At 42.4% G+C, this 27,662-nt stretch overlaps 1 protein-coding gene across 2 annotated transcripts; it reads left to right on the forward strand.

Moving 5' to 3' along the window:
• The first annotated feature begins 4,699 nt into the window (after positions 1–4,699).
• On the forward strand, positions 4,700–27,610 carry rgl1 (ral guanine nucleotide dissociation stimulator-like 1). 2 transcript variants are annotated; one of them, XM_086161573.1, is made up of 18 exons: positions 4,700–5,154; positions 17,421–17,531; positions 19,177–19,385; positions 19,862–19,936; positions 20,047–20,237; positions 20,343–20,467; positions 20,638–20,853; positions 20,939–21,042; positions 21,185–21,269; positions 22,509–22,598; positions 22,878–22,964; positions 23,228–23,260; positions 23,364–23,485; positions 23,774–23,863; positions 24,060–24,243; positions 25,169–25,420; positions 25,510–25,624; positions 25,795–27,610. In XM_086161573.1, exons 1-18 carry the CDS (start codon positions 4,972–4,974, stop codon positions 25,980–25,982), a joined length of 2,460 nt encoding a protein of 819 aa, XP_086017699.1. In that variant the 5' UTR covers positions 4,700–4,971; the 3' UTR covers positions 25,983–27,610. The 2 variants fall into 2 exon arrangements, with proteins under 2 accessions (XP_086017699.1, XP_086017700.1); XM_086161574.1 differs by lacking the exon at positions 4,700–5,154 and adding an exon at positions 14,699–14,889.
• The last annotated feature ends 52 nt before the right edge of the window (positions 27,611–27,662 follow it).

The following is a 27,662-nucleotide window of genomic DNA, read 5'->3' on the forward strand; positions in this document are numbered from 1 at the left end:
GCCTTAAACGGGTTCAAAAAGCTTGATAGGAGTTGAATTGGAAAACACCAAGAATATCTCTGATTAAAATAAAATGTTTCTGAAAAAGTTGGGTATGATCTGTTTTTATGAAACCATAACATTTGCTGAAACACAAAAATTAGTTGGCAGCAACAAATATATGAGGAAAGTTTTAATTAATTTCAATACAAACTCAGCAGAGAGGAAATATAACACATGAGTCTCAGTTTCAATAAACAAACTATTATTGCACTGTTCAAGTACAAATGTGCCCGAGTCCAAACTAAGACTTTCAAAGCATCACACTTTTGTAGTGGGACTGATCAAGAGGCCAAAGAGGAAACCATATTTCCAAGCCCCCACAATTCATGGTATAATCCCATTTTATTTCTCTATTTACCATTTATAAAATACTGTTTTTCTGTATTTGCATCCTGTTGATCATCTTGTGACATTAAAGTCTTGGGCTTTGCTGCAAAACAAGGCACAACACATGCAATGTGTGATTCAGTGACAGCTAATATTGAATGCGCAGAACATGCAAATGTTTTCACGCTATTTCAAGGGACAATATTTTGTAGCCTAATTAGATATTTGGACACGTGAAACGCAGATGGACGCTTGTAATGCAAAATTCTTCCCCGTCAAAGGAAGAGACAGGTGAAAGGTGTGACGTCTCACTGGCAGCGGTTGATCATTTATATAACCCAGTGATATCATTGCATAACTGGGTGAAATGAGTCAGAGATGTGCTGAGCATAGCAGAACCCGGTCTGTTGTAATCCTATCTTCAACAGTCTCACACATACGTACACAGTCTAGTCATAGATACATGCACACACAATCTGGAAGAAAAACATGAACAAGAGAGATAGGAGAGAGGGGTTCAGTGGAAAAAGGGACACATAGCAGCTCCTCTTCTTATTTGTTTTTCCTTTCTTCTTCTCTCATTGATGAACAGAAAGTGCCTGTTGGCTGATAATGAGTGACTGTTCAATGTCAACAAGAGCTTCTCAGAGGTCCCAAGCTCGCTGACTTCATGAGTGTGTGTCTGTGCAGGCTCCTGGAAAAAACAACAACTCTTGCAACAATAACGATGGAAATTACGCATCAAGGAGGAATTTACTCGGGTGTTTTTGCTACACGTTTATGTGTTCCAAGGCTATTATTTCACAAGAAAATAAAACAAAATGGAAAAAATAGAAAGAAGGAAAGGGGCAGCAGGTATAAATATAGTTCATGCTTTGACCAGCAGAGAGCAGTGTGGATTTATGTAACTGTAACTTGACCAGGCAGCTTCATCACCTCACAATGTGTGAGTGAACAAAGTCAACAGACCTTCTTCCAAAGCAGCCATTTTGACATGAAGAATCCTTGCCACTGTGACCGGTGGTGTTCCATATCAGGTTCTGAAGGAATCAGTCCTAATCAAGTCAGTTAATTGTTTTATGTTTTCTCATGAAGCAGCTGCATGCATTTGATGAAATGGCTGCTAAAAAGTTAGGGTTCCAAGACACACCATGTGTCATTTGTACTAGTGAGTAAAGAATAACCTCTTAGTAGAGCTGCTTTATATATACTCAAAGTGTGCACATGAACAGTATTCAGGGTGTTGATGTCTTGCTGCCATTACAACAGCTGACTGTGCTGCTGCTGTTGCTACTATCACTACCACTACCACTACTACCGCCACCGCTGCTACTCTTACTTCTACTGATACTCATTTGTTAGTTTGTATTTTCTGTTTGGGAGGTTTTAAGTGATAATACTTTGCTCATGTCCCATTCATCTGAAAGGTGTAGTTTGAGGATTATTGAGATTTCAGAGAGTCTATCATACTATTGTGCACTCCTTACCTCACTTGTTACTAAGACACTTACAGTTTTATCACTTGTTTACTAAGACACTTTATAGTTTCACTGAGACGCTTTATAGTTTACAGTTTATTTTTATTTCTAATTCTGCCTTTTTCTTTTTCTTTTCTTTTTATTATTTATTACTGTTATATTTTCTGTAGCTCTGGCACAACAATTTCCTTTGGGATTAATAAAGTTGTTCTTATCTTATCTTATCTTATCTTATCTTACAATGGTTAGTGTGCGATCCAAGTCATCAATAACCGAGGCCTGAGGCAGACACTGAATCTTTACTTCTTTTTTTTTTCAGCTTTATCTGATAATTTTGCACTTTATCCAGTTTTAGCCAATATCAAGAACTTTTCGTTTTTTAGTTACTGCTATCTCTGTTGACATTGTATTACTGCATGCATAAATTATTATATCATATGGTTAGTGCCTTTGTGTTGCACTGGTCACACAAATGAGGTCAATTGATCAAAAGTAAAAGAAAATTGAACAAATTCAAAATTTCACATTCAATCAATTATTGAATGTTAGGTACAACTTCAAATAAATGCCATGGTGTAGAAAGACCAACAGATACATAATATCTTCTTCTCATTTCGTCTTTTCCCTTCAGGGGTCGCTACAGTGTCTCAACCTTCTCCATCTTACCCTATTCTCCGTATCCTCCACTCTCACACCAACTTCCCTCACATCCATAAATCTTCTCTTTTGTCTTCCTCTAGACCTCCTGCCTCGCAGCTCCAATTCCAGCATCCGTCTACCAATATATTCACTATCCCTCTTCTGTACATGACCCAACCATCTCAAACTGGCTTCTCTGACCTTCTCTCCAAACATCTAACATGTGCTGTTCCTCTGATAAACTCTTTCCTGATCCTATCGATCCTCGTCACTCCCAAAGAGAATCCTCATCTCTAAACTAATAAATCGTATAAAATATAATGGTTTATTAAAGCACAAGGACACTGTACTTAGGTACGCTACTTGGCTAGATGTTGTTTTGGTCCATATTTTCTGCTCTTTGTTTTCTAAGCCAGCTGTTTGTTATCACCGTTGGGAGAGCTTCGCATTCCCTGCTGTATAAACTGTGGCTGGCCACATCAGAGTTGTGTTAGCACATGTAGGCAGAGGAAAGAAAAGAAAAAGAGCACTTTATATATCAAGAGGTAAACTTGGAGTCTCTATGTAGAAACATCAAAAATTGTGATGTTTTTCAACTTGGATATGGCACACCTAGAGTGTCAGTGTCTCATATTCTTGTGCAAGTTGCTCTGCTTAGACTTCCTGGTGAAGAGAGCTGCTCTGGAGTAGGAGTTCATCACTGAACAACAGGGAGGAGTAAATGGATGAGGGAAGGGGGAGAGGAAAGCCAGTTCAGTGGAAGTCCATATTGTCGTGGGCCAGGATGAGGGAGCATGTTTACTCAGTTCCCACTTCCGCTCCTGCTCTCCCTCTTTCCTCATTCACAGTCACTGAGTATGTCAAATGAGATACTTGAGTGGTCCTCCATCTATCTGGTTTGATTACAGAGGCATTTTAATTTTCAGTGTGTATTATCTAGTGTATGCGCTTCCAACCGTGAGTCACTTGCTAAGTATAGACATGTTTTAGATGGAGCCTCATTATATTTTTAAATCTAAGGATACAGAGGAACTTTGTCACGCTGAGTCAGAATAATGGTCTGAGTCATGGTGGCAGTCATGTTCTAAACAACTCTGGGGAGGCCAATCATGGTCCAGATTTGTTCTCTGGTGGCGCTGGTCTGTTAGTGATTTTGGTCACGTGTGTGTGTGTGTGTGTGTGTGTGTGTGTGTGTGTGTGTGTGTGTTCTTCCACCGGAGGCAGCTTTGGCATTTATGTTTTCCTAATGCTGTTCATTTACCTAAATAAACAGGAAGCTAGGACTGAACTTATCCTGTAGTTTGTAACTGTATGAGGTGTCTTTCCTCACACTTGGTACTATATTAACTGAATCTTGCTTGTGTGTGTCCGTGTGTGTGTGTGTGTGTGTACATGATCAAATTCAGGGCAGGAATAAGAGTCAGTCATGTGTAAAACATTGCTGTTGCTGTCAAGAGGATTATATGGAACCAGGCAGTACCTTAAACACACACACACACACACACACACACACACACACACACACACACACACACACACACACACACACATACACACACACACACACACACACACACACACACACACACACACACACACACACAAGTGTGCCAAAAAAAGGCTAAATTGTTACACATTTATTACGCCGATCATGCTTTCTCACCTCAAGGGTAACAATACTCTGCTGGTTCACAGAAAGCAGTCACCATTGTGAAGTGATTCACGCATGGAAAGATGTGAACTTGCTCAGTTTACTGCAAAATTGTGTTGAATAAACACACAACAGCATTATTTCTTTTCGAGCAACACTGTAGGAAAGATTTACGGGCGGAACACTTTTCTAAAGACGTAATGACAAATAATCTTTGGAATGCATGACTCTAAACAATGAGAATAAGACTGAGGAATGTATCAAGTGTAGTTAGGGATTTCCATGGGACACAAATAGACCTCCATCATGCAAAATATCCGCTTGTTACTAATTCCTAGAGCCCATGCCATAACATCCTCTTGTCTATCTCAGCTTTCCTGTCTTTCCTTTTTCTTCTTTCACAGTCAGGCTCTTTGGTTTGTGGGCAATTTGTGAGGGGCTGGGCCCAAAGTCTTTAACTCCTCCCCTCCTGAATGGGATGGATGTAGGGGGTGAGGGAGAGAAGAAGGGAGAAAAGGAGAGAGACAATAGACTGTAATCGCTCATGTGGTTCAGAGGTGTTGGCAAACCAACTTCCATGCGGAGCGGTAGGTGAACAAAAAAAATTCAAATCAAAAGGAAAAATAGACATAATGAGGGAAAGACAAGGCTACAGAGGAACACAGTACGCTGGACAGAATCGCTTTCTGTCACACCTCTGAGCTGAAATCTAGAAGGAGCAACTTTACTGAGCAGCCGCTTGAAGACCACAAATCCAACCTTCAGCAGATTGGTCAGAGAAAACCTTCCACCCTGCCATCCAGACTGGAATATGCCCTGCCACCCCTGTCATCCATGACGCTGGTGCAGGCGGTCAGCATGATCTCTCAGTACCCTCTGGCCACCCTTCTGCCTTGGCCCCCAGGGCCCAGCCACCAGTGCCCCGACCTGGACTGCAGCCTACTACTGGAAGGGGAGGGAGGTGTTGCCCTGCAGAGGTATCAGCCCCGCTCCCCAGAGAGCAGCCCACGACACTGGGTCAGTACATAAAATAATAATTTAGTCTGTGAGCCTCGCTCTTTGCTGAATTGTGCTTTTTTTTTTTTTTTTTTTAGCACAGGTACTTTAAGTCTTGTTAAACAATCTGGCCTTGGCAAGACTGGCCTTCCGCCACCTTCTATTTTGACTGGTCTTTCATGGTTGTTGTCAAATGTTTCACCAGTCTGAGAACAGCACTGAAGTTTGAATGAGAACTGAAGCTGAGACGTCTTGATAAATATTAAGATAAAATAAATAAACAAGTTAATAAAACCCCGCAAATATACTGGTGGATCCTTCAAGGTTTGTTTGTTCGAGGTCTGTATGAACTGAGAGGGCGATAGGAAAGAACATGTAAAGATTACGTGTGAGTTTGCATAAGAGACAAAAGTGACCGTATCAGAGATATAAAGCAAACCAGCGGCTTGCCTGGACTTTAGCAGGAGGGGGGAGTCGGCGCAGACGACTGACAGCTTGTGACACTTCCGACTAACCCAGTAAAAGTTTCTTATTATGTTCGTAGTGGAATATTTGAGCTTGGCTGTGTAGAACATGTGCTTACTTTGAGACTCAAAGGTGTGTCAAAGGTGTAATATAAAAGGGATGTGGGGGATGTTTTGCCTTGGAAATTAATTAAAGGTCAATATGAATTTCAAGTAAATCAAAAAGCACTGCATTCATGTCACTGGTTCAACAGCAAACTATTTGGTCTGTCCTTTTTAAAATCAGGTTTTCATCAACCACTTCCTTTGTTTGACCCTGACTAAATGAATTTCTATGCAGTTCAGAACAAAATACACAATTAACCATTGTCGGTACAGGCAGCAGAGATGACCTCTTTTGTCACTTATGTCGTGCCATGTGTGTATGTGAGATGAGAGCTCAAAGTGGAGCGTAACTCATTTTCTCAGCAAACCATTTTGTGAGTAGCGATGTAGTTGAAGTCTTGTAAAGCGACTGGCTGCAGAGCCCCTGGGAATGCAGTGAATCTTCAGCTGCTCTCTTCTGGCTAATGTTCTGTGTCAGATACTAACAAGACTCTTTGTCCACCTAAGTGTTTTTTTTATCGAGTGATGGACTTTATTCAGATGGTTGTCACAAGCACGAGTGTATTTTTCCGGAATGTTTGAAGATCATTCTCCATGATGCCTATCGAACATCCTGGCTCGATGTATCCTCCCAGCTCACGGACAGTTTCCGTCTATTGTTCCAGGGGACCGGGAGGCTGGAGGTTCAGTCTCACTCAAATGAATGCAGGAACGCCGTCCTCGTGCCCCCACGGTGTCGAGTCAGTTAGTCGGAGTGGTTAAATGTCTCTTATACTTTTTAGAAAAATTGACTACATAATAAATATAATAGTAAGCAAAGGCTTGAAAGGCATAATCTGAAGACTAAAGGTGTTTTTTGTGAACTTCTCTCTTGAGTAATCAATTTCACACTCTTAACAAGTGGCCAATGATTCATGGTCTTTTCTGTCTTCCCAAAGAGGCATCAGCCTTTGGCACCAGCCTGCATTTTACACTTTTTGGTAAGAAATAAAAAAGCCGCATTGAAACTCACACAGGTGTGCGAAATGCTGCTGTTGTTGTCAATACCTCTTTTGGCTTTACAAGTTGTTTTACTCCTGCACCTGTTGAGTTATCAGTCACAACAGTCCTCTGCTTGTTCTTTGCTGTATCAAGAGAGAGATTTCAGATGGTAGAATCTGTGACGAAGACCTTGGATGCTTCACAAAACAAGTTTAATTACATAGCTGAATAAATAAAACATTCTTCTCTTCGCTGACACTGAGGGCAGTGATTTACTTTTGCCTCTTGAGAAACAAACTGATTGGCTTACTAATTTTTTTTAGCAAATGTTAGTACAGAAACAACACACTATCAATATTTTATATATAAACACAATCCCCCAAACTTTCCTCAGGGTAAATGACACTTTAATTCTAACTCATACTGATGACTTATGCTCAAAAGCTTTTATCTACAGACCGTAGAATTCCATCAATCTCAGATTCTCAGTCCTACAGGCAGGGTCATTCTCTTATTAATCTTGTTTTGGCAAAGGTACTTTTCTTGATTTGATTTCTTGATTCATCTAAGAAGCTTTTTCTGTTTTAACTAACTCTGGGCATTACTGGGGTATTTATGCCTGAATAGGAAGGTTGACCTTGTAGAAACAGTCTTGCCTTTGCCAAACACTCGTCTATGTGGGTGATGAATAAGCACAACTTTTTTTCCTTTTAGTTATGATGTCCATTTGCAGTTACGCAACTGAACTTCTCACTTCTTTACAAGCTCAGGTGTTTTTCTCTGCCTTTCACTTCTTACCTACATAGCTGACACCAAGCCTGTCACACAGTCTGTGATCGGGTTGAAAGCCCATCTTTAATCAGCGGTTTATCAATAGCTATCAGTTGAGGTCAGAGATGAGGCTGGTTGCAATGATGAGGTGTCACTCGCTATCAGAAGTCCAATGAGAACGGTAAACCTTCAACAGGATTGTGCTTTAAGTTCCTTGCAAAATGAGACAACTTTAGATGAAGATCCTGAAATTACAGGGTTTTTTTTTTCAACAGCATTTCAAAAGTTTAAGAGACCAAATGACAAAGGAACTAACCGGGTTTGAACCCAGATGCAGAGAAGTGAGAGCCACAGAAATCTCTGCGGGTCACCTCGGTGCACTTTACTTTCCCATTTTATAATTTCCGTGTTCCTGTGCTTTTTTTTCTCTGTCAGTGATTGTCATTTTCGTGACTTTTCACTGCATTGGCAAAAAAAAGTTCAGAAACCGCAAGAGGTTATGAAGTGAAAATAGCAGAAGTGACTCCTCACAGAAAAGACAGTCATATAGGAAGAAGGGGACAACAATTCTGATGATGGCATGTTTTCCATTGAAAAAATAAAAAAAGCTGAGTTTGCACTCTTCCTTCCTTTTTCTTCTTCATTGAACAGAGAAGTGCACATTTTAGGCTGACGCTTTGTGACGTCTTGGTGCTTCTGACTCCAGATTCCTGCTCATCATGTGTTTTGATGACTTGACAACACGATATCAGCAGTTTAATGGGTTCATTCATCTGGCCAGGCCTGGTTCTGTAACATATATCCTGTTTCTTTGCTTATATCTTTCTGACTTGCAAAATAACTATGGGACCTAAAAGGCATGTTTAAGATTGAATCTTTAAAATGACGGAATTTGCTGTCAATTAATAATTTCAATTGGTATAATCCAAAGCATATATCTTATTCATGTCTATTATTAAAATTAAAAATGACACTTCATGCTGCTCTGCGCAAGTGTATAATAAATGTAAGCTGGCTGAACAGCTGTAGGTGTTTTGCTGAATACCTATACAACAGGATGGGTGACTGAATGTGCAGTAGCCGGTGTGTTTGATATTTTGGATGCTGTATTTGTGTTGACTCTTGACTACTACAGATGAAATTTGCCTCCGCTAACTCAAATTCTGATGACTGTCAATAAACGCTCCTTTTTTATTCACCAAATAAACCAAATAATAGCAGTGAAAATGAGCCCTTGGTAAGTCAAAGTATAACAAAAAGGGAAACCTACTTTGGGATTAGAACCAGTTCATTGCTTAATTTTGTGGCTATATCCAGAATATTCAGGAAAAAAAAAGCTGTCAGTGCATTTGATTATTCGGCAACGGTTGGTGAAGTACAGCTCACTGGAGGTGAAAAGGGGGTATGCTTTGATTGGTCTGGTGAGCACAGATAACAGGAACACCTACTTACATCGTGTCTGTTGTTATTTCTCACCTTTCAACATGTATGAATGACCAGGCTTCTAATTTTTTCCCAAAAATCCAGGTCTCCGCCATGCTTGTATTCAATTGACCGCTTCAAATTGTGTTTACTTGCTTGAACAACCACAGGCGTGTCAAGTTGTCAAGTCGCCTCCAGCTCTGTTGAGGTTTATATTGTGTTTTGGGCCAAATCGGGTCACAATAATAGGACTGGTGTGATAAGTCAATATTGCGGGTATTGTCCCTGTGACCCAGTGTCTATCCCGGCGCTGTAGCAGGGGCAGCCTGCTTAACTGGGGCAGAAACATATCAAACCATATGGAGATCAGTGTGTACAATGTTGTGGCCACTGTGTGTGACTGTGTGTGTGTGTGTGTGACCATGTGTGGGTTATGTGCTGGTAGGTGATAAGAGGCAATGTGTTCAGCAGCAAGCCTTTGACTTTGAATTTTATGGCTTTGCCACTTCACTTCAGTATTTTGGGAGAATGTGTGTGTGTGTGTGCATGCACGTGTTCATGCACACACACATGTGTGTGTATGCGTGTGCACAACAAATGGACACACGTTAAACTACTCTTTTTCCCGCTCAGGGAGAGCGTGCAGTATTAGCCATAGCGCATGACTAGGATCAAGCTGACATTGTGATATGTGTAGTATAGTGTGTGTGTGTCTGTGTGTGTACTCGTTTGTGTATTGGTCTTGGTGACGCACAAAGAAAGCAGTGTGTATTTTTTTTCTTGTTTTTTGTGTGTGTACAGCATTGATGTGTAAGACTGGGTCCTGCTGTTGTGGGTGGTTATCCATACATATTAACTGACAAAACTGTTCTATATTTACATAGTGCTTTTATGACCGATTCCCCTTTTTGCACTTTCTGAGTGTAACATTTAGTTCTATAATTGTAAACACCATGTTTTGGCTTGTATTCTGCAACAGCTGTTTTAAACGGGGAAAAGAGACAACTTATTTTTGCCTTTGTTCCGAATGTGTCGTCACATTTGTTTCCTATAATGCCAGTGCCTCCCATTTCATGTCGTGAAGTAAAAAGTAAAGTAGTGTGACAGCTTACGTAGGTGTGACTTTGCATTCCACTGTGTAGTTTTCCAGGGTATTGCTGGGATTTGCTGTGGAAGCAGTTTTCACCGGGGTGTTACCTGCTTTGCTGATACTGTGTGTTTTTGTTGCATATGTGACAACTCAGGGCAGTGTGTATCTCTTAGGCAACAGATGGTTCAGCTCTCATTAGCAGGAGGTCGGACAGACAACCAGACCAGTCCAGACTGATTCATTCAAGGCTTAGCAGGACTTAGATCAAGGGGCTTGGGGCCCTGGAAGGGGGGGCTATGTATGTGTGTGGGTGTGTGCGTGTGTATGAGTGTGTGTGTACATACTGGGTGTAATTTATCATAACTCCCTTGAATGCGGGAGTCACCTGAAAGTACATTACACTCCATCTTTATCTGAGTCGCAGGATTATATATTTTTTTAGTTGCAACTGACCCTATATGGAGGTGTCTGAAGTTCACATTATAACCCTAAACACTTTAAGATAATATGTCATATTTGCCGGTCATTACACTTTCCCAAAAGTGGGTGTTTTTTGGGTTGTCAGTTGTGATATTAAGCCTGGAGTTGTGAAGAAGAAGGAGGAGGAGGAGGACTGGGTTCTGTCCTCGCGCTGTCCTTTACTGGAAACTCCAATGATGTCAGCCTTCTGGAGAAAAAGAGATAGAAGGGGAGAGGGAAAGCGGGGGGGGTGGCAGGGAGGTGGGGCGGGGTGCAGATCTAAGTGCGGTGGAGACATGACAAAAGAGATGAGGGGTGTAAGGGGGCGAAGTTTTTATGTGCTTGTAAAGCAAAGGGTTCAGTTGAATAAAAAGGAGACAGAAACAGAGACGGAAGTTGAAGGAAGAAGTGGCTGAGAGGTGAACTGTCCTTCCCTTGTCACTGCAGAATCCCCACGCACTCATCTGTTTGCTTTTAACTATCAATTAAACATATGTTTATGGAGTGCCTTACCATGTTATCTGACTTGGAAAGGGGAGCTGTTTTGTTTTAATGGGTTACAGCAGATTACCCAAATCCTGCATCATAAAACCAACCTGGTTTTGCTGAAGCATCTGCTGACTCTGGGTAAACAATGTGGTTTGTGAGCTCTGCCCTCTACTGGACAGTTGGTTTTAAAAATGCAAACCAAGCAACCGCATTCATAGAAACGTACAGTAAATGTGTCCTCAGTACCTTGCGTGCGCAAACTGGAAAACCGAGGGAGAACAAAAGAGGAACTGGCCACACAGTGCCTCTGACACACTCAGTCTTGATACACTGCATGAAAGTTTTCTCATTTTATCGAGGGACTTTTTCCACCGGAGAATATTTGGGCGAGTATTCTACTCCTGCTGGAAGAAATTAGGAATCTGCTCTAGTCTCTTTTACTTGTTTTGTGCTTGAAAGGAAACCGGGGTGACTCTTTCCGGATCTGAAATATGAAATCATTTTCCTCTGAAAGCCAGTAGAAGATAATTCCGTTGCATCAGGCTTTTGTCCCTGTTCCTGTAGTTCTTCTCACTTATTGACTCCACTGTGAACTATTCCCCTCTCCCTCTTTCGCTGACAGAATCGAGATAATGCACTTCATGTTAATCTCAGAGTCCTATACTTTCTCCGGTGTATGACCTTCTTATCTCGGATGCAATCACTAAGACATTACACATGCTGCTTGAGATCCAATTATTCCCAACTTGTGTCTCTTGAGCTCTGTCTCCCCGCTTGTATCTACTTGAATAAAGAATCTCCTGTTTATTACATCTCCCCTCTCTTCCTCTCCATATTGGCGAGGGTTTATTACCGGGCTCAAGCGGCCTGCCAGCCAGTCAGGTATGAGGACAACAGCCTCACTGGAGTCAGGAGGCTGGAGGCAGGAAGTGGGAGATTTCCTGGAATGTACGTTTTTCCCCGCAGTGGTGCAATAACAGTGTGAGCAACGCTCCTCCTGTTTTTGTCCCCTTTCTGTCTGTGCTGCAGCTCTCTGTCCTGACTTTGTGGAACAGACACAAGAATAGACTTAGGAAATTCAATAATGAAACCCATTGCAAAAAAAGATGTTTCCATTGCTACGTGTTATTATGTAATTAAAGTTCTTGGGAGAAAATTCAACTTATAAGAAGTAGGTCCATAATTGAAGGAGTAGCTTGACGGCCTTTCGGTTAAAGAATGTGAGGATGACGTTGAGCATCATCACATTTTATCATGTTTTGGCAATCAAGCAATTTGCAGCAATGTAAAGATTGACATTAAATCTAATTTGGCTCTAAATTGGATTAAATCTAAAACTGTATTTTTTTTTCGTAGTAGAAGACATTTACTCCACTTTACTTTGGAATGTCCATTGTATTTCATTTCACAAATTGCTATGTAAGACTTGAAAAGCTTGCACATTTATATATCTTAACAAAGGAGAGCAAAGTTATTGTAATGGTTAAACTCACATTAAATTAGAGCACTTATGAGATCAAAATATGGATTACGGATTTTGCCCTGGTGATATTATCCAATATGTATAATCATTTATGAAACATTGTCCATGTGACAATATTGTATGGTAGCATTCATCATTCTTGTCATTGCATGATATAAATGCCAGGTCATGAAAATGTTTATCCGTTCTCTAGAGTAACTTAAATGCCCCTGCAGTGCAGGAACCCCCCAAATAAATAAGTACATAAAACAACTTTTAAAGGGAAACATTAGTGAATAAGACAGCATCAGACCAGGCGCTTGCAGATGTGTAGCTATTATTCATACACAATGTAAGAACACGTTTTCAGATCAGCAAGACACTGTCAATATGTATTGTGTGCTTATTTATGTAAAGTGGGGCAATTTATTGATTGTTCACTAAACTGAGAAAAACACCATGCTGAGATTCCACATCATGTGACTGAAAAACAGTCCACAAATCTTTGATTAACAACCAACCAGGACACAATGGGTCAATATGTCATTTCAGTTGGATCTGAACTGGCACACAGAGGCCTCGAATTAAATCATGTCCAAATTACCTTAAACTTGACCTCCTATGACTGACATGTACAATATTCTTTAATAACTATGAAAACGATTACCTAACCACAAACTGACCCAGACCCTGAGAAAAATCAAAACATTTGATATTTTTTCAAGATGAAAGATGTACCTTCTTATCCGCTCATAATCATTCGTCAGATGTCTTGTTTGCATCGCGAGATGACATCACTCCCACTGTGAGACCAACACTCCAGTCCCCCAGGGCAGAGCCGGGGGTCGTTTGGGGTCACAACCTTCCCACTGCCCCCCTGGGCTTCCCAGAACTCCGGTGTCTCCGGAGTGGACACCAGGGTAGATCGGCCTGGGAACTGGAGCTCGGCCAGATATCCAGCCTGAGCAGTCAGTAGACAGAAAAACACCGACTGACACCAGGGTTCCCCCCTGGCTGAGCCGAGCGGGACCAATGATGCAAAAGTCATGTGCGAGTGGGTGAATGTGTGTTTTTGCGTCCCGCTCAAGTATGGGGCGTGTGACAGTAATAACACTCAGTGTGACGCTAGGGGTTTTAAGGATTCACAGGACTGTTTAGGTTATTGACAACGCGATCACAAAAAGGGGTCATGTAGATTCTTTGCCACAGTGCCTGGTGACAATACACGCCATGAAAGTCCTTGTGTCTCCATACTTAATGACTATAGATCAACTGTTTGTCATTTTCGTCCAAATCCTCTTGTGAATTTTTGAACAGCGACCCGCTCACTGGAATCACACATTTACAACACAATGTTTTACAAATAGTTGACGTTGATTCCTATCTTTCCCTTTATTCACAACAAGTCGGCTTTTGGACTAAATGTGCAGGCACTTTCAGACTGGAACACTACTGGCTATTCTCTTTTGCTGCCATTGACATTGCACAGTACCAGTGACGGCATCCATCGCCTTCCTTGTATTGTCCCACGCAGGGACACGAGACTGCAGCTGCTTCAGCGAGCTGGAAGATCCTTTCCTTCCCCCCCCCATTGCATTGAAAATTTCCAACTCTCTGGAATTCCATGACACCAAATGTGTCACATATGCCTGAGAAAAAAAATGAAGCTTTTTACTGTTATTAAAGCAACAATTTCTAGGGAATTTAATTTGACAATAGACAGGAAGGATCAATCCAGATACATAAAACATTTGGAATGAATGAAAGACATAGCAAATAGAGCGAGTACAGGGGATAACTCCATTTTCTCTCCTAATAAAACTTAAAAGCTTACGGACAATAATAACTAAGAATAGTGAAAGACCAATTTACTTGAGTTGAGTTTAAGTTTAAGCTCAAGTTTTTAACAAAAAAAAATCGTAACAAGTTCAGTGTGAGTTTAAGTTCATTTTTTTTTATTTCGTGTGTAAGTATTGCTGCGTAAACAAAAAAAAATCAAAATAAGTTGAGTGTAGGTTTTAGCTCAGGTTTTCCTTCTTGTGTGTGGTATAAGAATGTATATGTCTGTATGCTACTGCGTTAACATAGAAAAATCAAGATACGTTAACTGTAAGTTAAAGCACTTTTTTTTTATTTCGTGTGTGTGCGTGTATTGCTGCGTAAATAAACAAAAGGAAAAAAACACACATCTCGCCCATGCGTCCGAACGCGCACGTCACAGCTTCCCCTCCGCGCAGAGGTGGAGTCTGTGCGCGGCTGTTGTGAGAGCGGATAGGAGGAGTTTGCTCATTCACTAGAAGAGGACTGAGCTTTCTGACAGACTGAGGAACAGGAGGACTCGGAGTTTGGGGAAGCAGAACATCAGCCACATTGCAAAGAAGATCCTTTTTTTTTCCTCCCTCTGAGGGGTCTCATCCTCTCCTTTCCTTGGTGGATTAACTTCTGAGCCCCGATGCTGCCCCCGGACCATGAAAGAAACGCTCACAATGAAATTCGCCTGGAGGACTAAAATGGTAAAAAAAAAAAAAAAAACAATAACAAACAAACAAACAAAACAAAAACGCCGTCATCGGCATCCATCGCTCTTCGACTTTGAGTTTGCGGGTTTTTTGGAAGTCAGCCTTGAGCGAGAGCGTGTGTGCGTGCGGGTAGTTGCGGGGGGGGGGGGGTATGCGTGTGTATTGGGGGGGTTGAAGGCTTTGGGATAGAAGGGGGGATGGGGGGCAACCGAACATCGAGTTTGGATGTTTTTCTCCTGCGTCTCTCTCTGTTTACAACTAAACTTGAGACAAACTGCAGCCCACATGGCTGCTGGGTCCGCGCTTGGTTTGGAAAAGAGAGAATTTAAAAAGACAGAAAAGTCAAACGAGTTCAAATATGTTTTTTTTTTTCTTCATCTTCCTCACAATGATAATGCAAATGAGATAAAACGCGACTTCTTGTTTGGGATTTCCGATGAAACAAGGGGAGGAGGAGAATCGGCGAGGCCCTCCCGGGAGGCAATCGGTGTCCCCGCACCGGGGCCCAGCTGCGCCCGGGTCGGGAGAGCGCAGCTGCAAACTGAGCAGCGCCAAGATTAACAACAAACGCCGTTGTTGTTGTTGTTGTTTTTGTTGTTATCTTGAGTATTGTTTCTCCTCCAAATGACGGCCTGATAGGCGGATTGGTGCTGTTTCAGTAAAGATGGGTTTCAATCTACCAACCCATTGTGCTCCGTCTGGGAGGAGGCTGTGGGAGAGTTTTTAGGACTAAAAAACTCATGTTCTGTTTACACCATACCCAGATTCATTTGATGTATAATCATACAATATTATGTATATTTTATATATATATATATGTACATATATATGGATGTATATGTACACACACAGTGCTCTCTGCCAACTTAAGCTTACTGACTGATACCTCCAGTAAGATTCTCTTTTGGTGGAGAGAAACACTGCGCCAGACTGTTTTGGTTTCCATTTTCACTCAAGCTAGTGGAGCTTTGCCTCAGAATAAGCCTCAAACTTGGTGCACAAAGCAAGCGGAGCTTTTAAAACCCCGCTCTGAAAAAACATCTCCAGCCCTTGTGGCTGACAGAAAGCAGGCGTCGAGTGCAGACTGTGAACTCAGCAGCCAGGGCCAGCCAGCGCACGGACCTCCTGCTTTTGTTTTGGGGAGTGTGCCGACTACATGACTCATGCACTGATCTTTCTTTTTTGCCCCAGTAACTAAAGAGAGAGGGACTGAACTGTGTTGTTGACCACAAAGACAAGATGCAGAATGGAGCTGCGTGGCGGGACGACAGCAGGGAGAAAAATTCCCACTAGAAAAGATACAACGCAGATGTAATGGTTTCCTTTGCCCGGACCTGGTTCAACCCCATACTCCCCCTCCTTCCTTTTGTTGTTCTGATTCCTTTTTGTTTATCAGTTGAGTGCACCGCATCTTTGCATTCAAACCAAAACACAATCTTGCCTCAGGTCCAGGCTTCACTGGGGGCCTTCTGAAAGTGGCGTGGGTCCATCAACCCGAGTTGGGATTTTTCTGCTGGGTTTTATGATAGAGACATGCAGTGGTGGTGTTGATACCTCGCCAGTCCCTTTCCTGTCTCCTTCCTTCTGTTTTTGTCCTTGTCTCCATGTATAAACCTCTTGGCAGAGTCCGAGCCCTGCAAACGGGATATTTACATTTTGCTTTTTCTCACTCTCCCGCCTCATTTTGTTTATAGACCCCACCGCTTATCAGTAACTTGCAGTCTGAGATGGAGACGGTGCAGATGGGTTGCAGGATGAGGAGCACGGATCCATTTCAGTTTCTAGATTGATATAAATGTGCTGCCCTGAAAGCACCAATTCTAAATTCAGCTATCTTGGTTGATATAATTAGGCGCGAGGAAGCTGAAAACCTTAACTGACGTAGAAAGAGCGAGTGATGTAAGCAGCTTGCCATGTTGCGCGGAGGATTGTTTGAGAGACTTGTATATTCAGGCTATTATCTCCTGCTGCTCCCTGAAGCTTGTCCAGCTATGACTTCAGCTCCAGAAAAGAGATTGATAGGGGATAAAAGAGGAGTAAAGATGGGGTGAGAAGATGGGAGGAGAGGTCTGGCAGATGGCAGTTTTGGGAGTTTTCTTCATCATTATTGATGTTTTGTTTCATTCTTCTACATTCTCTTTTTATTTCCTAAATCTTCCCCCTGCTGAGGTTGAAAAGGTCTCTGTTAAACTATCTAAATAACATGGTATGTGTGTGTGAACATAAACAAAATGTGTCAGAAATCATACAAAATATTAAAAGAAGCGATTAGATTGAAATAAAAAGCATGTTTGAATGTGTTATACGACACCTTACTTTTGGTGTTAAGATGTTGAAAACATTGAAATTCCTGATCCAGGTCATGGATTATATCAGAACGGTCGAGTCGAGTGCAACTTGACGCGCAGATTTTCAAGTGTGTCGTCGACACACCCTCGTCTCCAACACAACAGTTCTGTACAGGAAGTGATTCTGTCATCTTCTAAAAAATTTTAACCATTTTCTCTGTGGATCTGTCTTTGCAGAGCTCAGTGCAGGACTGGGGGGAGGAAGTCGAGGAAGGAGCCGTATACAATGTGACACTGAAGAGGGTTCAGATTCAGCAGGCAGCAAACAAGGGAGCAAGATGGCTGGGGGTGAGTAGGACTTTCTCTTCTGCGGAGAGGAAGATTGCGAAGGGAGGATTTACGGCAGGGCTGTTTTAGTATATTGCTTTAACTCAATGTCCCTGAAACTGGCTCGGGAATCAGAAAACCTGATGGCTTTTCCACTCGCTCGATCCGTTGCTTTGCAAAAGTGCCGGTGTTTGTTCCAAGCGAGGGGAAAAAAAAATCTCCTGCATGAAAATTCTTGTGTGTAGGTTTATCAGCGAGTTGATTGCAGAATTACTGCAAAACTCGGAAAGCGAAGACCTAATAACTCTATTGCTTGAAGCAGACCGTCTCTTTCCATTGTGGGGCGTCTCTCCGCAGTGCATGCTGTTGTTTTAACATTTGTGCTATAAATCTCCGGGTTTAGACACCTTTAGCTGCCTGCTGAAAATCAACAGTTTCATACAGACTTGGACTGTTTAGCCAAAGCATGTGATTTCCTGACTTTCCCAGCTGGCAGCAAAACCGCTTGTTCCCCTTCACAGCAGTTTTTTTTCTTTTTTTTTTTTTTAATGAAATGCTGCCATGACAAAAAAAGAGTATTAAAAGCTTTTCCTTGAGTTGTGCATTTTTGACGAGGCCAAACAAAAAAATCTCTGTTTCCTATGCTGTCCTCTTTATATAGTATGACAAGATGTTCTGGAGTAGTTTATTGTATTTCGCTGACTACGCAGTAATACCGAGATTCCCAGAAATAACTGCCGGAATGCAAGGACTTGCAGCATTGTCTGAATTAAAGACAACTGTATCAGAAAAAGGGTGGGTTTTCCATTGCCTGTCTTTGTGTTTAACACAGAGGTGGCAATTAGCACTTTAAAGAAGAGATAGATAACAGCAGAAATGGCTTCAAGACTGCAGTGGTGGCTCAATGGATGTTTATCTTTAGAGCAAATCCAAACAATATATGTATTTGATAAAGTTCTATTGCTATTGGGTTGAGAAGAATAGAAAGCAAAACTTTTTTTTAGAGATCAGGATATTTACCACACAAAGTCAGAACAATTAATTGCAGGTTTTGTTGTAAAGGCTTTGACCATGGCTGGAGTCTGTGTCTGTAACCCCGGGTCCCCTCACATTGTCACAGTAGTGTATTTTCTTATGTATTGAGCTGATATCAGGGTGGAATGGCGGTGAAATGATTTGGCCCTGCTGCTCCTTCCTCTGTCTAGAAGGATGGTGGAGGAGGGGCCTTCTGTGATTAAAAGCAGATTGGAGGGTTTCCTGCCGTAGCGTGTTAACTTGACCAAGCTCTCTCCCTCTATGGTCTGTGCCACCTTTTCTTCCATTCTTCCCTCCTGCTCTGTAGCTGCTCAGTCTGAGCTCGACCCGTTGATACAATAGTCGGACACATCTGGATAAATCAGAATTAAATGTAGGTCAGGCGTATCCTTCCTCTTCTTTTCCCCCATATGTGTTTGGATTCTATTGAATTAGCTCACCTACTTTATTTCTCCATTGCCGAAAAATCCAAACTCTGGTACTGACCCGCGTTCGTCTTTTGCCGAGAATGAAAAATTAAACATCCGTGATCGGATTCATCTGAAACCGTTAAAGCCATGGTCGAACCACTGCAGCTGAGTGTGTCTCTGTTCAGTCTGGGGAGTTTGAAAGAATGTTTGTGTATGATTAGGCAGAGGGGGACCGCCTGCCTCCCGGCCACACGGTCAGCCAGCTGGAGACCTGCAAGATTCGAAGTATCCGCGCTGGAACGCTGGAGCGTCTGGTGGAGACATTACTGACGGCATTTGGTGACAACGACCTCACCTACACCTCCATCTTCCTGTCCACCTACAGAGCTTTTGCGAGCACCCAGACTGTTCTTCAGCTGCTGCTCGACAGGTATATTGTATTTATCGGTCTACTGCTACTTCTTCTCGAGAGAGTGTGAGAGGTGGAGGAGCTGGTCACTCAACGGAGATGTTGCCAATCAGCAGTGGAGAAAACACACAGATAGAGAGATGTTCACACTCCGTCAGCAATCAATATTCTCTTTACCCAAGAAGGAGGTCACGTTTTTAATGCCACTTTAATTTTAATGTGTTTGTTACCACCTTCAGCCAGGGTTTTAACAAAACAAATGTAGGACAATATCACTCGCTGAACCCTATTAATATGCAATTTTTCCGATGGTAAATATTTTCCCTTTGGTTTTTCTCAAAATGTCTTGTGACTGTTTAAAATATTTGCATTTTCTTCTCTTTGTTTCTAGCTCATTTTCAATTTCTTGCTCATTTCTTACAAACAAGCAAAGAAAAGAAAACTTTAATATGTGCTAATAAAAACACCTCTATACCTCTTCTTTTTCAATACCGCAGGTACGGAAGTGTGGAAGAAAATGAACAAAACAGCAACAGGTGTCAAGGCTCAGAGACTAATGGCGCCATCAGAAAGTGAGATCCGATTAATATGACAGATCCAAATGTATAGCTGAAAGTTGATATTACGTGGGAGTTTTCAGCTTTAAAAATGACGTCTTATCTTCTTTCTGCCCTCTCAATAGTGCCCTGGCTTCTATCCTGCGTGCATGGCTGGACCAGTGCCCCGAGGACTTCCAGGAGCCTCCTGACTACCCCTGTCTTCACCGGCTGATGGACTACCTTCGCAAAGCGCTGCCTGGCTCAGAGGCCCTCCGACGGGCCGAGGGTCTTCTGGAGCTGCTGCAGAGTCAAGCAGGCATGGATGAAACTGATGGTAACTTCATAAAATTATAACAGCCACGGGTTTTTTTCCTTCATAGTTTTTATTTAATCGGAAGTGCAAACTTTTATTTGTGACAAATCAAATCTATGTTTTCAGCTGCTTTCCACGGCAATGGGTCTTTCTGCTTGGGGGAAGAGGAAGATGTTGAGGTCGAGGTTCAGGAGGACTTTCTATCATTTGACGTTGACTTGGTGGCTGAGCAACTGACCTACATGGATGCAGTAAGTGTGTGTGTGTGTGTGTGTGTGTGTGTTTGTGTGTGTGTGTGTGTGTGTGTGTGTGTGTGTGTGTGTGCGTGCGTGTGCGTGGGTGCGTGTGTGTTGTGCAGAAGGGAAGCAGATTACATCCCTGTGATGTCTCTCCACAACATTTTCCTGTTTTTCCTTTCTAGCTGCTGTTTAAAAAAGTTGTACCCCACCACTGCCTGGGTTCCATCTGGTCTCAGAGGGACAAAAAGCCCAATAAGCACAGCGCCCCCACCATCCGTGCCACCATCACACAGTTCAACGCCGTGGCCGCCTGCGTGGTCAGCACTGTACTCAAACACAGACAAATCAGACCTCACGTCAGAGCACGGCTCATCCAACGCTGGATAGACATTGCTCAGGTTGGCCTCAGCGTGTGCAAATAGTTCAAAGCCATGCAACATTGGTCAAATTTCACCTAAGCTTGAGTGACTTGTGTCTCAACAGGAGTGTCGTATTCGCAAAAATTTTTCATCTCTTCGAGCAATTGTGTCGGCGCTGCAGTCAAACCCTCTGTACAGACTGAAAAGAGCCTGGAACTGCGTGCACAAGTAAGCCTCCCCTTTATGTCCCGTTCAGATGATCTCTGTGGGGCCACCATCAGTCAGTCTACTGTTTTTCACAGCAGTCTTGCAGGTTTTTGCTGTAAATTAAAAGCATTTTTGATTCTGAGGATGAATCTTTCCTTGACAGAGACAGCATGCAGACATTTGAGGAACTATCGGACATTTTCTCAGACCACAACAACTACCTGACCAGCAGAGAGCTGCTTATGAGGGTGGGTTTTGAACTTCATGCTTTTTTTGCTTTGGATTAATGTAATGGAATAATGACCATGCAAACCCCATTGGCACTTTTAGGTGGGTTAATTATGCGATAGAAGGCTATCAGCCAGAATGAAAGGAAAGGTGTACAACAGTGGTGAGACTAGTGATGCTGTATGTTCTAGAAACAGCGACGGAAAGACAGGAGGCAGAGATCGCAGATATAAGGATGCTGAGGTTTTCTTTGGTACGAGGATGGATAGGATCAGGAATGAGTCTATCAGAGGAACAACACATGTTAGATGTTTTGGAGAGAAGGTCAGAGAATCCAGACTGAGATGGTTTGGTCATGTACAGAGGAGGGATAGTGAATATATTGGTAGACGGATGCTGGAATTGGAGCTGCCAGGCAGGAGGTCTAGAGGAAGACCAAAGAGAAGATTTATGGATGTAGAAAAAGAGGATATGAAGGTAGTTGGTGTGAGAAAGGAGGATACAGAGAATAGGGTTAGATGGAGAAGGTTGAGTCGCTGTGACGACCCCTGAAGGACTGGATACAGGAAATGCAACTTATCTTACTAACAAATTAAATGGGGAATATTGGTAGGCAGATCAAATGTACGCCCTGGCATGATTAATTCTAGGAAGAGTTCCTGGATATAAATACTTCTCTGTAGTTTGTCACTTTAGGTGATGATGATGAACCGTCAGTCTTTGTGGGTCGGTTTGAATCAAAATTAGTATGAGGTGGTATGGTTTTCTTCTCATTTAATTTTAAAATCATGTAAAGCTTTTCAGATTTAATATCCCAGGGTGTAGATATGGGGGCGGTGTGGCTCAGGAACTGAACATTCCTGGTTCAATTCCTGGCTCCTCATAGTGTGCCGAAGTGTTTTTGAGCAAGACACTGAACCCCTAACTGCTCCCCTGACGCTGGTGGACAGCAGCCTACTGCTCATGGTTCATCCATGATGGGTTAATTGCAGAGAACCAATTTCCCCATGGGGATTAATAAAGGATAAACTATTAATCATTATTATTATATTCAGTATGTAAACAGTCAGTTTGTCATTCTCAATGGTATTGACTGGAAGGTCTGCATGGAAACCAAGCTGTTGTGATTACTTTCGCTCTGCTCCAAAGCAGGTAAAAAGTAGAGAGAATTGAGATGCCAGATTTCCTGGAAACATTCCTTTAGTCACTGGTTCAAATTTCAGTGACCAAAGCTTTTTTTTTTTCTTTTCACATTACAGGAAGGTACTTCAAAGTTTGCCAGCTTAGAGAGTTGTGCTAAGGAGCACCAGAAACGCACCCACAAAAGACTGCAGCTGCAGAAAGAAATGGTAAGATGAAGACGGGCTAACCCCAACTCCAAGCATCAAACATATGTTCTTCAAAGGGAGTAAAATCTGAGGTTTATATTTTTAACCAACACATTCCTGCCAAGCAATGTACTGTGAGGAGACTCTCCAGTGTAATGGAACTACACAGCAGCTTTGTTTCTTCAATGTGTGATTGATGTACAGTATATTTAGCCTTTGGTGTGTTTAACCAACCTCCTTTGCCAACCTGAAAAACCTGGACTCAAAAGTAATGGCGTGACTGTGTTTTCCCCCCCGCAGGGAGCAATGCAAGGAACTATTCCGTACTTGGGGACCTTTCTGACTGATCTGACCATGCTGGATACAGCACTTCCCGACCTAGTAGAGGTAAAAAAAATCTTTCACACCTCTAGAACATATGTGTGTGTTTGTGTGTGCGTGTGTGTGCAATGTTGTGATATTGGATAGCGCATGTCTTGATGTTAGATCTGAGGGTCTACCTTGCCAGAAACTAGGGTGTAAGTTACCATGAGCATGTGAGGAACTTTGTCAGTCTGTTTTTGGAGTGGTTCACCTAATGCTGTTTATCTAAGCGACCACTGGTATGTGATGTTCAGGGTCTGACAGCGCGCTCTTTGTGTTGTCCGCAGGGTGGTCTGATCAATTTTGAGAAGCGACGCAGGGTAAGTCTACCTCGAAGCCGCCTCTTTTTGCCACCATAATGCCATGAAAATTATCATTCAACAATTGTTTATAAGAGCAGTGATGATATTTGTGTTTGTGTAGGAGTTTGAGGTGATTGCACAAATCAAACTGCTCCAGTCAGCCTGTAACAGCTACTGTCTGACTCCAGACCCGTCTTTCCTCCGCTGGTTTTCAAGCCAGTCTCAGCTCAGTGAAGAGGAAAGGTACTGACGCTCCACTCACAATTCCCTCTTTCTCAATCCATTAGATAACACGAACAATGGCGCGTGATGTCATGGTCTGTTAGATCCATTGTTCGCACACACAATATAACCTTCTTTCTCTCTTTCTCCCGTCAACTCTGTGATCCCCCCGCTGTTCTTATGTCATCTCTTTACACCCCGCAAATCCACTGTACTTCACTAGCTTTAGGCTTCGTCAACTGTCCGCCTTTTGTTTTTGTCATAATACTCGAGAAGCCTTAAGATTCATGTTGCGCCTCTGTGTTTTAGCTACGCTTTGTCATGTGAAATTGAGGGCCTCAGCGACAGCAGTCCGACTTCTCCCAAACCTCGAAAAAGCATGGTGAAGAGGCTAAGCCTGTAAGTATAGAAAATCATACACACTTTTTCAAAGAATCAAAAGACAGGGGGGCTCAGCTTGAAATATCTGAATGGCCCATTAAGTCTAAAATTGTATTCCCGGGCCTAAAAATGTCACATTCTCATATTCAAGGAATAAATTGCTGTGAGCTATGCGGTCTTTAAAACTTACAACTGCCTTCCTCCGCTTCTTAAGGCTCTTCCTGGGAACAGACAATAATGCCGCCTGTTCTCCGGTCAGAGAGACACCGCGCTCGCCTCCCACTGGCAGCTCAGGGGAGAGCATGGACTCGGTCAGCGTGTCCTCCAGTGACTCCAGCAGCCCATCAGACAGCGAAGGCCTCGCCTCGACTCACACCTCAGACATCCAGCAAAACAAGGTGGGTACACATTGAGCTGAAGAAAATGCAGATTAGACCTAATGCTCTGCTTCGGAGAAATTTGCTTAAGTTTAATTATTTCTTCCCCTTTTGTTACAGGGATTAATGATAACAGCCTTGCATTAATAGGATGCATTTCAAAACTTAATGCAAAATTTTCTGTTGTCTTGTAACGATTGAAAAGTTGGCTCAGACAAACATGGGATAGAGTGCAATTTTAGATTTGTGGCTCTTTATTGAAAAGCAGGGAGTGTTTGCACAGATGGCTGCAGACAACTAACACCTTTCCTTGTTAAAGTTTATGCATCCCTTAAGCTTTCCTTAAAATCCAAAGGGAATAGTTTTGGTTTTCTTCACTCACAAAATCACAAGCTTTCTTATTACGGAGAAAAACACAACATGCTCATGTGGCATCTTTCCCACTGCACTTAAATTCAAATTTGGTCTGTGACGTGTTTGCTAAATAGCTGCATTGCTTATCACATCAACAACACTGTTTGCTAACCTTAATTCTGGTTTACCGGAATGGCTCATTATAGCACAGGCGAGTTCAGCTAATAAGAATAAAGCTCAAATAATAATAACCATTTGTAATCCCTGTTGCTCAATAACATTTTGAATGGAAATGTTTCCTTGAGAATAATATAATTTGTGCCTGAATTTTATAAACACCAATTTTTAACAAAGAAAATTAACATTGTTATGACAATAATGTCATCAACAAAATGCAGAACAACATGTATCTCTGTTACCATGCTCTTGTTACATCTTTAATGTTTACTTCCCATTTTTCTCCTTTAAGCTTCGGAAAAATATTTAATACCACAAAAATGGCTGGGGATAAAAAATAACATTTTTTCAGTGTGTCTGAGAAGATTGTTTCATCAAAATTCATATATCTGTGTGTTACTTCTGTCTTCCACAGCTATCAGAGTCCTCTTCATGTACTTCGCTTCACTCAATGGACACCAGTTCATCGACAGCCAGTGTTTCCATGATACCGATGTCCCCCTCCATCCCCGGCCCTCCCTGCACCCACAGACGCTCTGTGTCTCTCACGCCCATGTCTCCTTCCTCTTCCAACCAAACCCCAGCTTACAACACCCAGGCCCAGGATTCCTGCATCATCAGAGTCAGCCTGGAGCACGGAAACGGGAATCTGTACAAGAGCATTCTGGTGACTAAGTATACTTTGGTCCACTGTCCAACATTTTCAGAATTAGTGAGTAACTGGAAGATTGAAACACGTTACTGTTATCTGAATAGTTAACCAATCAAGACAAGACTCCAGCTGTGATTCTCCGAGCCATGGCAAAGCACAACCTGGAGGTGGAGCCAGAGGACAGATACGAGCTGGTGCAGGTCATCTCTGAGGAGAGAGGTAGCACACTTTTTTCTTTTTACTGTATCTCCATGTCATAGTCAGATTTAGGGGTAGTGCAAACTGGTGTGATAGGTAAAAACTCAAAATCCCACAAGGAGATAATTTGTCTTTCGATGAAGGTGAAACTGTACTCATGGTTGTCCCTTTCTTGTCCTTGTTTTTCCCAGAGCTGATCATTCCAGACAATGCCAATGTCTTTTACGCCATGAACACCTCAGCAAACTTTGATTTCCTCCTGCGGGTGCGAGGATCAGCGGGTCGACCAGTTCAGCTGCGCAGCCGGTGTAGCTCGACTCTTCCGCGTGCCCAGCATCGCTCGAGCCTCTCGCTCAGACTCAGCAAGGTTACTCTGTGACCCGGATTTGCTGGGAGCCAGCTGCCACCCCTCAACCCCCCACCACTAACAAGGGGCAGTATAGGGCATAAACTTGACATTTACTAATGGATCATAGGTGAAGACTCTGAATGGATTTAAGATGGAAAGAGCAGATCTCGCTTTCATTCTTCTCCTACAAGTGGGGTATCTTCATGAACCGGGCACCCCCACCTGTTATTCTCGACCCCTTTACTCAGTCCCAATGTTGAACGCAAGTGAGTGCGGGGAACTTCATTTTTGACTATTGGCGTCCGTAACAGAATGAAAAAGCGACCCCAAGTGGCCTCCCAGTTTACCACATCAGGTTTTTGCACATGTCAAGGGGAGTTGCTGAACTCCTGACCTCCGACAGTATTCTGATATCAAAATGAACCCATTTTGATTTGTGATGTAGCGGTATATTTACTTCTGTGGTGTTTCCAGGACTGATAAATGCAAAAGTAGAGATGGATAATGGACTAAGTGGGAATGTTGGACTGAGAGTCCAGTCCTGTTGCCTTTACTGATGAATGAATGGACCTTTGGCAGTTTTCTGAATGATATTAACAGATTGACAGGAGCTGTGCCCCCCCCGCATCAGCCATGTTTACCTACCACGTCCGGCTCATGCACGGTGCGCATTTGTTTGTGTGCAAGTTCAACCCCTCCCTTAAAGGGAGCTGAGTGACGAATGCAGATCCCCGTGCATTCTGACGGGCTCCGCCGCTTGTTTTTTTTTTTTTACAAGTTCTTGACTTGATTAAAAAAAGAATAGGCCTTAACTGCCCTATCTTTAGGGGTTAGAGATACAATTTGTGCTGCTCTGTATTCCAAGAAGATCACATCCTCAAACCTTGTTTAGAAAAGGAAAAAAAGATTAACATAAAGCAACAGAAGAAAAGAGGGAGCTGGGTTTTGAGCGGAAAGCACCAAACACGTGTCTCGAGCTGATGTCCACTTGTACCTCTTTGCCCTTCATCTTAACTGAACTAGAGTTGCACTTGTCAGTTGGTAGAAGCTGCCAATGGGATGTGAATACAGGAGAATGAGTGAACCATGGTTTACTCCTTCTTCACTAAACTCAATACTATTTTGTTTGTCCTTGTTGCTTTTTATACGTTTTTTTGTAACGCATCGCCAGATTACAAGATTTTTTTTAAAAAATTGTTTGTCAGTGAATTCAGCCTTTGTTGGGAAAAAAAAGCCAGTGCCAAATTTTACTGTAATGTTGGTGTAAAACTACCGAGGAAAAACATCAATTAATGCCTCTTCTAATGTAACTCCCAGCTGTGTAACCCAGTCTGGGTCAGTGACCTCAGAAATTCACTGCCACGTCACTAAAATCATTTTTCACTTCTCACACACATCACATTAAACACATTAGCAGATAAACACTTTTCCTTCTCTTCCTCACTTCAGCAGACACCCCAGTGGTTGGGCTGAAGTATAGTTTTGTAAGTTCACCTTTAATGCACTTCACCATGAACATGATTTCCTCCACTTGGCGGGGTTTGTTTGATCATTTGCAGCATTTCATACAGTATGTTCTTACATCAGCCCCAGTTCCTGTGTTCTTCACTGCCAAAGACTCTTCTTCTACCTGAATGAATAAATTATTATCATTATTATACTGCTGTCCTGTGGTTTTTTAGATTTTTTCTGATCTCTGGAAAAAATCTC

Source organism: Fistularia commersonii, chromosome 16 (assembly GCF_037954325.1).
Source record: "Fistularia commersonii isolate RoL2024-O1a breed Wild chromosome 16, RoL_Fcom_v1.0, whole genome shotgun sequence".
In the NCBI taxonomy this organism is placed as follows: Eukaryota; Metazoa; Chordata; class Actinopteri; order Syngnathiformes; family Fistulariidae; genus Fistularia; species Fistularia commersonii.

Bases quoted from the DNA above. Each gene is read 5' to 3' on its own strand.
- rgl1 (XM_086161573.1), top strand. From the start codon at position 4,972: ATGACGCTGGTGCAGGCGGTCAGCATGATCTCTCAGTACCCTCTGGCC. The intron at 5,155-17,420 runs GTCAGTACATAA...CTGTCTTTGCAG, and splicing joins AGAGCAGCCCACGACACTGG to AGCTCAGTGCAGGACTGGGG. The intron at 23,261-23,363 runs GTAAGTCTACCT...GTGTTTGTGTAG, and splicing joins ATTTTGAGAAGCGACGCAGG to GAGTTTGAGGTGATTGCACA.